The 9887-nt window shown below is 43.5% G+C and overlaps 1 protein-coding gene across 1 annotated transcript; it reads left to right on the forward strand.

The window, feature by feature from the left end:
• The first annotated feature begins 44 nt into the window (after window positions 1-44).
• On the forward strand, window positions 45-6972 carry LOC104267956 (aldose reductase-like). The gene is made up of 10 exons (XM_009873549.1): window positions 45-127; window positions 500-667; window positions 1708-1824; window positions 3053-3130; window positions 3742-3864; window positions 4397-4497; window positions 4671-4752; window positions 5240-5323; window positions 6055-6137; window positions 6909-6972. Exons 1-10 carry the CDS (start codon window positions 62-64, stop codon window positions 6949-6951), a joined length of 945 nt encoding a protein of 314 aa, XP_009871851.1. The 5' UTR covers window positions 45-61; the 3' UTR covers window positions 6952-6972.
• The last annotated feature ends 2915 nt before the right edge of the window (window positions 6973-9887 follow it).

Consider the following 9887-nt stretch of genomic DNA (forward strand, 5'->3'; position numbering starts at 1 on the left):
ACCACCCCGGGCCGGGCAGGTGTTAAGGCGCTTGGTGGGCGGTGCGCTCCTGAGCGGGCCCATGGCGAGCTACGCGCGGCTGGGTGCTGTGGCCAAGGTGCCCCTCCTGGGGCTGGGCACATGGAAGGTAACCGCGGCGAGACGTCCTGCACCGGAGCCGCTGTTGTGGCGCGGAGGGTTTCCGGGTCACCGGGGCTGAGGCCCTGCTGGAGCTGCTGAGGGTTTCCGCGGTACGGGGAAGCGAGGAGGCCTCAACCCGGCGGGTGCCGGTGCTGGGGCCTCGGTGCTGTAAAAACCTCTCAGAGGCTGAGCCCTGCCTGGGAACCGGGGGACAGAGGGATGGATGGAGCCTGGCTTGGAGCTCAGGGGATGTGTGGAGACCTGAGAAAGCTATATTGCAAAGCTCTTCTTAAAGCCCGTTTGTCTATCCTCTAGCTACTGAAGGAGCAGCATGTGAGAATCACAAATCAAGACATATCGTGCCCTTTTTCCCCTTCAGTCCCCACCAGGTAAGGTGGAAGGCGCAGTGATGGCTGCCATCGACGCCGGGTATCGCCACTTTGACTGTGCCTACGTGTACCAGAACGAGAAAGAAGTTGGGGAAGGGATCCAGCAGAAAATCAAGGAAGGTGTTGTGAAGCGAGAGGACCTCTTCATCGTCAGTAAGGTAAAGGTGATCTTGGGTCATGGACAGGCTGGCTTTGCCTGTGGTATTTTGGCAATAGAATACTAAAGTTGATTTATGCTGTAGCATTGGAGAACCTCATAAAGTAAATGAGCTCACTCCTGATAGAACATTCTTGTTTCACTTCAACAGCACAGTGATAGAGTTTGATTCTTTCCTGTCCACTGACAGTAATTTTTATCATTGTAGCCACTGGATAGCAAAAGTGAATTCCTTGAGATCTGAGCAGGGAGAAGAACTACCTGTATCCTGACTGTCTGATGACAGCTTTCTTCCTCAGTCAATCCAATAATAATGAAGCCATGACTTTGATTCTTGCCCCTCAAAATCTGCAGAAAGCTTGAGCACCACAGCCTTATTGTGGTCTGGCACTCTACTGAGGAGACCCAGAACTTCTGGGGATGGATGAGGAGGAACGTGGCCACGCATCTCATACCTGCAGACCAATTGATGCAGAAGGGAAGCAGGAAAAGGTAGAGTGGGCCAGGTAGCACCAAACAAGGTAGAAGCCTGTGATGCAGAGGTCTGAGACCATTTGGTGTCATGAACTGATAAAGAGACAGAACTGGTTTGGTGATCACACCTCACTGCAAAAAACAGGCTATTTAGCTGAATTCTGAAGCTACTTCTTACTTTGCTAAAGATTGGTGCCAACCACTTCTTTTTGTCTTTTTTGTATTTTCTTGGCTACATTCAATGCAGGATTTCTATACGTGATCAGGAATGACACATACACGTCTTCATTTAAAAGCCATCTACTGCAAAGGCTGACCCGGTGTAAAAGGTGGTAGCATGAAGAGGGTTTTGTTATGATTCTCCTCAAATAGCTGCACTACCACTGCCTACTACATACTGTCTTCAGGGTCACCGGCCAGTCCCATCTGCCTGTATCTGAAGAGCACTGAGGTCACCTCATTCCACATCACCTTCCAAAGAGGATGAAGGATTTCTGTCCTGTGCAAAAGAGCACCCAAAAGCTTTAACCCAGGAGGTAACAGTGTGGCTTGGCTTTTTGTCTGCAGCTATGGTGCACGTTTCATGACAAGCCTCTGGTGAAGGGAGCCTGCCAGAAGACTCTTGCTGACTTGAAACTGGATTACCTGGATCTCTACCTCGTGCACTGGCCTTTTGGTTGGAAGGTACGCTAGCAGCAATGCTATTGGCTATTTCTTGTAACTGTGGCTTTACAGCCCAACAACTGCTCTGGCTGGGAAAGACAATAACTTGTCTCTGGTGTGTAGCAGCACTGTTCTTGTGCTGTGTTCCGCTCTGGCCATGTGAGCTAGGTTGTTGATCTCTGCCCTGAGACTATTGCTTCCATACCCCTTTGATACTGGGAATGATGGTCTGAAAACTAGGGGCAGCCTCACGCTGAAAGCATAAGATAAGGTGCTCTCTTTTTCTCTTATGAATCAGCGTATTCCCATCTAAAAATTACCACTTATGGGAAGGAAGGCTGCTCTTTGCTGCCTGTCAGAAATTTTTCTCTATGTTATGGAATCACAGAGAAGGAGAAAATATTTCTGGTTTCTATTTCTCTGTTTAATTATCAAGTCCTTAATACAGTACAGATCGAGCTGACCTTGCCCGTAGGAGCCTTAGTGGTGTTCCAACGACAATTCAAAAGGTGAAACTTCTTGGGGGCCTAAACTCTTCCATAAATTAGTGAATAAGTTGATGTCACAGTTTGACTATTGCTAGTCTTAGCCTTTCTGTCCTGCTACAGTCTGATCAGTCTACATCCTACCAGTTGCTTTTGCAATGCTGAGTGAGTTATTTCATCCTCCAGCTTTGGGTTAACAAAGCCTTGAAAATGTCTCATGATGACAGTAGTAAACAGCTGTTAAATGCAGTTCAGTCTTGGTGTCTTTTCACAACTTGGACACAAAGACTCTTCTAATTTTCCTAGTATTAGCAGGTTGGTCATGAAAAAACTGCCACTGCACATAATACCTCTTTTCAGCAGATGTGGTGTTGTGTAGACCAAAGCTATTTGTTCCCAGTACTTAAGTAGGTTGCCTGATACCCTTCTGGAAAAAGAACAAAACCATTCTTCCTCAATGGGCACAAAAGAATAATATATGAAGTGAACATGTTAAACTGGAGGCTGTAGTTCTGAGGGGTTTGTTTCCCTCTAGGTGCTTTGGCAAATCATTGCTTTGAGGTGTCCAGCAGAAAAACCTCTCTATTACAGGAAGGGTCACTGGCAAAACTGCCTCAAATTCCTCCTGCTGCTCGGAAGGAATGACTGAATGTAGACAAGAAGTAGTGTTCTTGCCTGTAGAAGTTTAAGCTATCATGGTTGTGAGCTTTCACATAAAGCAAACTTCTCAACAGATTTCCAAGCATTTTCCTTGTCGCTGACAGGCAGGAGAGGAGCTGTTTCCCACAGACGACAAAGGCATGTGTGTACCCAGCAACACAGATATTCTACATACATGGGAGGTAAGTTCAGCCACAGTGGAAGAGTCATGTCTTCTGTCCTCAGCAGTGGTGTTAGCTTCAGCAGTTGCAGAATGGCTTGTGCCTGTATGCAAAATTACTTGGAAAGAACTCACAGAAGTATGTGGTAGCTTTTAAAAATGTGCATGCTTAGTCAAGCTATTATTCCTATTCACTGTGGATTTGCATCTCAAGTCACTGAGCTACACAGTAACTTTCAGTAGAGCTGCAGATCAGAGAAGTTACAAAAATTTTTTTACTTGACCATAACTCTACATTTTTTCTTCACTGCAGTTCTTGAACTGCTCAAATAGATTTTACAGAAATAGACAGTTTGTGAGCCTGCCATCCACCAAGGATGCCTCCAGTGCTGTGATAATAGTAGAGTATTTTCCTGTGTAACTCAATGAATTTCACAGTCTAAACAATTACTTTGCTCTTTAGAGCGATAGACAGTATGGCACAGATATTGCCAGTACCTGCTTTTCCTCATAGGAATCAAAAACCTGGCAAGTCTAAACAGTCATTTTTTGCTTCCCATGAAGGGAAACAAGCCCCTGTATTCAGGCCTTGTTTTGTATACGGGATCCTGACTTTGCTCTTCTCTCTGTTAGGCCATGGAAGAGCTGGTGGATGCTGGTCTGGTGAAAGCCATTGGTATCTCCAACTTTAACCGTGAGCAGACTGAAAGAATCCTGAGCAAACCAGGACTAAAGTACAAGCCTGCAAATAACCAGGTAAACTGCAAAGTGTCTGCAGGTGAATAGTTTCCAGGAATTATGAAAATCTGATTGCAGTTGGATTGGGAGATGAGAAAAGAAGGTAAACACAGGATGTACTCTCAAGTCCTGCTCTGTAGATATTTCTCGGTACAAAAAGGGGCAGAATATTTCCTTTTTGTCTTGCCTTGTTATAGAATCATAAAATTGTTTAGGTCGGGAAAGACCTTTATTGAACCGCTTTTTACAAATTCTAGAGTATTTTCCTAAGAGGCATTCTCTCTGGAGGGCTGAAGAATCCAGACGTGAGCTGTAATTATGACCTGTAATCAGTTACTTTTATAAGCCTCTTGGAGCAAAATCCGACAAGTACATAAGGACTGTATATAAAAGATGGTGCCCTATAGAGTTTAGCCTTTTATTGTCACATAGACCATATGCAGTGTAGGATGAAGGCAACCTGTATTTAGGGTTCAGAAAAAAAAATCCCCAGAGCATGGGAGCACTACAGTAGTTCTACAGCTGTCGGTGTCTGCTCCTGTGTTGGCAGATCGAGTGTCATCCATACCTTTCCCAGGAGAAGCTGATTAACTATTGCCAATCCAGAGACATCACTGTGACAGCATACTGTCCCCTTGGACGCCCTGACAGGTAATTTCCAAGTGGATTAGTGTGGTTTAGGTTTGAAACACTCAGACTAAATGAATGAGTAATGGTGCAGGTGTATTGTTTTTTTTTAATTACTCATTCTAGGTAGAATATTTCTGGAGTGATTTTGTTGCTGTTGTTGTTGTTTTTTCTTCCTTTTTTTTATCTCTGTGTAGGGCTAAACCAGAGGAGCCTTCCCTTCTGGATGACCCTAAGATCAAAGAGATTGCAGCCAAGCACAACAAAACCCCAGCACAGGTGGGCAGGTGCCAGACAGTAGATACTCCTTCCTGTAACACAGCCATTAAAGAAGCTGTGTCTGGAGAGAGGGTACAGTTTCTGTCAGTGCTCTCTGTGAACTGCGGTGCTCTTCCGTGGTGTTAACAAGAAATGCAGGTTTCCCACTCTGTGCTACTACTATCTCTTTGGCCCTCAGCCAGAATAAGATTCTTGATGCATCTTGAGATGTCACTTCCCCTCTTGGTTCCTCTTACAAAGAATTAAATCCTTGCTTAGGCTGCTAAAAGCCCATGTGGGAGGAAGAGGAACTGACTGTCCTGAATGGGAAAGGAGGTCCTCTGTGTGGTCTTCCGCTACTTCTTCCCCACCCCCCCACAAAGTGCTACTTAGAATGATTTGAAAGGCAGCTTGCAAGAAGCTTAGGGAAAATGGCTGTTGGAAAAAAGTTCTGATTCCTCCAGAGCAGGAGCCGTCCTTTCTCTGACTCAGTGGTCTGTCCCTGCAGGTTCTCCTTCGCTTCCAGATCCAGAGAAATGTGATTGTGATTCCCAAGTCTGTCACACCACAGCGCATTGTGGAGAACTCCAAGGTGAGTCAGTAGGAGTGACCTGGGTGCTCCCCTTGCTCCCCTCCAGGGAGGGCATGGCCTCCCCTTGCAGAGCAAGCAGTGATCCTTTCTCACCCTTCCCAAGTCCTCCTTGGGCAAGAGGACACAGAGCTCTTGAAAACAGTATTCTGATAACCTTATCAGTCATCTTACATAGTGTCTTCTGTTCTTTGAAATGTGGATGAAGTGGAGGGCAGGGTTTGCTTGGTGCCCACACGTTGTAACATTCCTCACAATATAGAGTAAGAAACATTAAAGGAAGAGTCCTGGTGTCAATAAACCACATTGTTCTTCTCACTGTTAAGTCAGGGTTTGGTTTGTGGTTTGTGTTTGTTTTTGTTTTTTTCCTTGTACTGGACATGAAGATTTCAGAGTAATGTAGCTGGATTTACTGAAATGTGAGTGACTTCCAGATGTTTGGAATTGGAGAGAGCTGCATCTTCTACAGAGGGAAGCATTGAGTAACACTTAAGGTGCTCACCAAACATCTTGGAACAGCTGGCACATGTAACTGCAACTGGCAATCTGTTTTTGTTTCTTTCCTCTGCCAGCAGAATCTTAAAATTCCAAAGATACTTTATTTTCCTTTCCCTGTGTCATGAAGGCATGGTTTTCTAAGCAGTACCCTTTCTGATGTGAACTACTTTAATCTTCTGAATCTTGCTTCTGAAATGATTTGTTCAGAGGTGGTTTCCAGCTGTTTTTCGTTATAGGTGTTTGACTTTGAATTAACTAAAGAGGAGATGGCAACTCTTCTCAGCTTAAACAGAAACAGAAGGATCTGTGAAATGATCACGTAAGTGACAGCTTGTTTCCTTCAAACTCTTATTTTATAGTCTTCATTCGGATCTCACAGGTACTGGCATAGCTGTTTAAATTGGGTTTAAATGTGAGATAATTTGAGGGGTGAAGTATCTGTTACTTAATACCTTAGTGGAGTTACATTTTTCACTTCACTGACTAAAGGATAAATAATACTAGTATTTTTTGTGAGTCCTTTTTCTCTAGGTAGCTTTGTATGCCTGGAATTCCAAAAGGAGGGTTGTAATTGATACCTGGCTATGTCCAGATTGAAGAAATGAGCATTAGACAACTTTAAACTCCTGTGGTTTTTGGTTTGGGGTGGTTTTTTTGTGTGTTTTTTCTTTCTTTCTGTGAGTAATTATAAACTGCTATCAGTTCTTACATAGGCAGTTGAGGGAGGGAATGACCATCTGAAGTGCAGTATGAAGAATGACTGCTTGCAGATATGTACCTTGGAAGCCTATAGCAAACCAAGAAGTCTTGGCTGAAATGCCATGAACTGCTGTTTCCTATGCAAGCAGTGTGAACTCTGACTCCTTGTCTAGAAAGTGACTTGGTCCTGCCACTGTTTGGTGCCTGAATAATAGGAAAAAACTTGAGCTTGTTGGTCATGCATACCACTTCTGTACTAGTAAGTCTCTTACTCATTCTGCAGTTACACAATTTAGAGCCTCCCTTGAAGGTTCCTCTGGGCATGCAGTGTGCTTCTATACAGTGTTTATTTCATTCTTGGGAGTAACCTTTCCTATTTGATTTCTTCAAGGTGCAAAAATCACAAGGAGTACCCTTTCAATGCTGAATACTGAAGACAATTTTTTCCTGCCCTCCCACAGGCCTCTGGAATTTAATGAGTTCCTGCTGTTTCCTAGACATGTCCAGCATATAACCTGCATCACTGTACCTCTCCTGCCAGCAAAGGCATAATAGATGTATTCAGTGACTTTGGGGTTTTCTTCCTTGGTGGAAGTAAAATTGTTCCGACGAACAAAGCATGGGCTATAATAATTTTCTGTTCATTAGATGAGAGTCTCTACATGGCTGAAACAGTAAAGCAGAAAAGAGGAAGAATGAGCTAGCAACTGATTTTATCTTGTCTTGCATCAACTCCACTTAAGGCTGCAGGGTAAGGGCATGTGAGCACAGAAGAAAGATCCATCCTGAAAGAATGATTTACATAATCACTTCCTGAAGATAAGAGTTTACTTGTAGAGCACAGCCCAAAGCTTTCTGGGAAAGAAGAATAAATGGGAGAAATTTCAGACCTACAGCTATGTACCAACTCATACTGGCCTTTGTGTCAGTTGTATTCTTTTACAGGCTGGGACTGGACAGAGATTAATGTTCAGTTTTATTCTTATCCAAAATTAAAAAAATGTTTAGATTGCTGCTGGTTTGGAGGTTCTAATCTAATGTGAAAAAGCTGACAGACCAAGCTACTTGCATCAACAGTGTAATTGGAAACACTCATCCGTATTTACTTTGAAATGATCCAAAGTTGAATAACTTGGTATAATGTTTTGGTTAACAGAGCAATGCTGACAAGAACAGTTGAGTATGACAAGCCTTGCTATGGACTGTGGATCAACAAGAAAGAGGAGACAATGCCTGAAACTGCTGGGAAGCCGTACAGTGGTATTGCTGTGCACTGATTTGGTTGATAGCCCATGCAGCCATCTGGCTATTATAAACCCAGAGTAACAGAGGCTGGGAGGAGAAGGGAAACTGCATTCTGCAAGCATCTCATCCTGCATAGAAGCAGAAAGTCCAAGGTGGAACTTAGTGAGCTGCTGCCCAGAACCTGTCACCGGAGCAAGTGTTTATGTTCCCTCCAGACTATGCTGTGCTGCCTCACTAACATGGTAACTGGGACAAGTCTCTCTTTACTCATGTTATGGTTACAGTTAAGCTTTCCCCTAACAAAGCCCTGTCCTTGTGATAGAGGATGCAGGTGAGCCTTGCTGGATAGTATGAGGAGAGCTAGATGTTTCAACAGCATGACACTTCACGAGTATGTAAGTGCCATGTGCCTTGGGCTGGTGCCAACAAACATCTGGAGCACAGTTACTGCATCCTAATCTATAACATCCACACCAAATCAAGCTGTAGGGTCTGACAAAAGTATATGAAGTTTGAGTTGTATCTTGAGTAACTGGGTGGTCTGAAAACTTCCTTGAGAACAATATGATTAACAAAAAAGTGCTTTTGTAAGGGTTAATCCCTTTAGGGCCCAATGCTGACTGACTTGCTGCTTGTGCCATACTAACTTGTGTGCAACAAGTGAATACACCTGTACAACCCTGAGGTACTTGCATGGTACATCATTAGTTTGTAAGTATGAGTATGTGTATGAAGGATGTTTGACAAATGACAGAAAGGCTTGAGTGGTTGAATGTCATCAGTGCATCAAGATCTTCTCTTGATCAAGAGAAAAATAACTGGGTGTAATGAATCATGGCTGACCAGCCAGTGCAAACAAGGCTTGTGTGAGAGTCTTGTTACCTAAAAGCTATGGATGTGAAAGTGACAGGAGAACAATACCTAGAAGTGGTGGAAAGCTGTACGGTCATAGTGTGGGCTGATCTAGCTGCCAGCCTGTGCTGACATTGAGCTTTAAAAACCAACAATAAAACAGACTACAGGGAAACATTACATGGATATTCAGAATGATGAGGACACAAGGTGTAACAGTATGTGTTAGTGCTGAGCCACTGCCCAGAGCCTGACACTGAGACAGGTTAGTGGTGTTTTCTTTCCCCCAGGTGAGACCAAACTGCCTCACTGGAGCAGTAAATGAGGGACACCTAAGATTATACCTTGTGAATATTCTCCCTTGTTATTTGTTCTGTCACTTTCACATCAATAGCTCTTACACCCGGACTCCTCTTCCTGGGCATATGTAACATGCCCTTTGACAGGCTATTCCTCCATCAGTCCACTTGGTGAATTCAGCTTAGCAGTGTCAGGTTTCCTGGTGCTTCTTTACCCCATGACAAATGCAAAAAGAACTTACCCTTTTTATGTGATTAAAAAGAAAGAAGCGTTTGTTTTCAAGTGAGATGTGAAAAAAACTTGGACTTTGGCTTGTGTGTGATGGTTATGAGGGAGATGGGTCAATGGACAGCTTTAGGTGGTCATAGTATTTATTCTCACTCATTCCAACAGGAAAATAAAAAGCAACTTGCAAATATTCATCACAGTACAATGATACTGACATTACATTGATTCTAAAAGACATTATATAAAAGTCTCTGGAATGCATCTAATATGCTATTAAGGTGGAGGTCATCCAGCTCTTTCTAAACAGAACTTCCAGAAAAATATAACATACAAATTCAGGGTGAGGCAAAAAAAGATAAGGAAAAGATACTGGAGCACAAATCGTAATGCTAAATAGTACTTATAACAGGCAAACAAAATAATCGGAATTTACAAAGGGCAGTGCCTTCCTTTTTTTTTTTTTTTTTTTTTAAGGTGTGTTTTTGTGGTGATGTCTTTAAACACTCCGAAGTGGCCATACTTGTCCTTTACTCCCAAGTGACATGCAGCAGTTTATCAGGGGGAATTTATCTCACTTAACTTTAGGTGTCTACAATATAGGTGCAAGCAGTGACCTCAGGGCCAACCTCAAAGCTCCACTCACAGTGTTTGGGCAAAACAAGGCAGCAGCTTCCATGTGATTCATTACAGCCAGGACTGCTCTTGGCTCTGGCCCATCTTGATCTTTAGGTTCTCCAAACCTAAT

The sequence above is a fragment of the Apaloderma vittatum genome, unplaced genomic scaffold (genome assembly GCF_000703405.1).
Source record: "Apaloderma vittatum isolate BGI_N311 unplaced genomic scaffold, ASM70340v1 scaffold25197, whole genome shotgun sequence".
NCBI lineage: Eukaryota > Metazoa > Chordata > Aves > Trogoniformes > Trogonidae > Apaloderma > Apaloderma vittatum.

Bases quoted from the DNA above. Each gene is read 5' to 3' on its own strand.
- LOC104267956 (XM_009873549.1), top strand. From the start codon at position 62: ATGGCGAGCTACGCGCGGCTGGGTGCTGTGGCCAAGGTGCCCCTCCTG. The intron at 668-1,707 runs GTAAAGGTGATC...TTTTGTCTGCAG, and splicing joins ACCTCTTCATCGTCAGTAAG to CTATGGTGCACGTTTCATGA. The intron at 6,138-6,908 runs GTAAGTGACAGC...GATTTCTTCAAG, and splicing joins AGGATCTGTGAAATGATCAC to GTGCAAAAATCACAAGGAGT.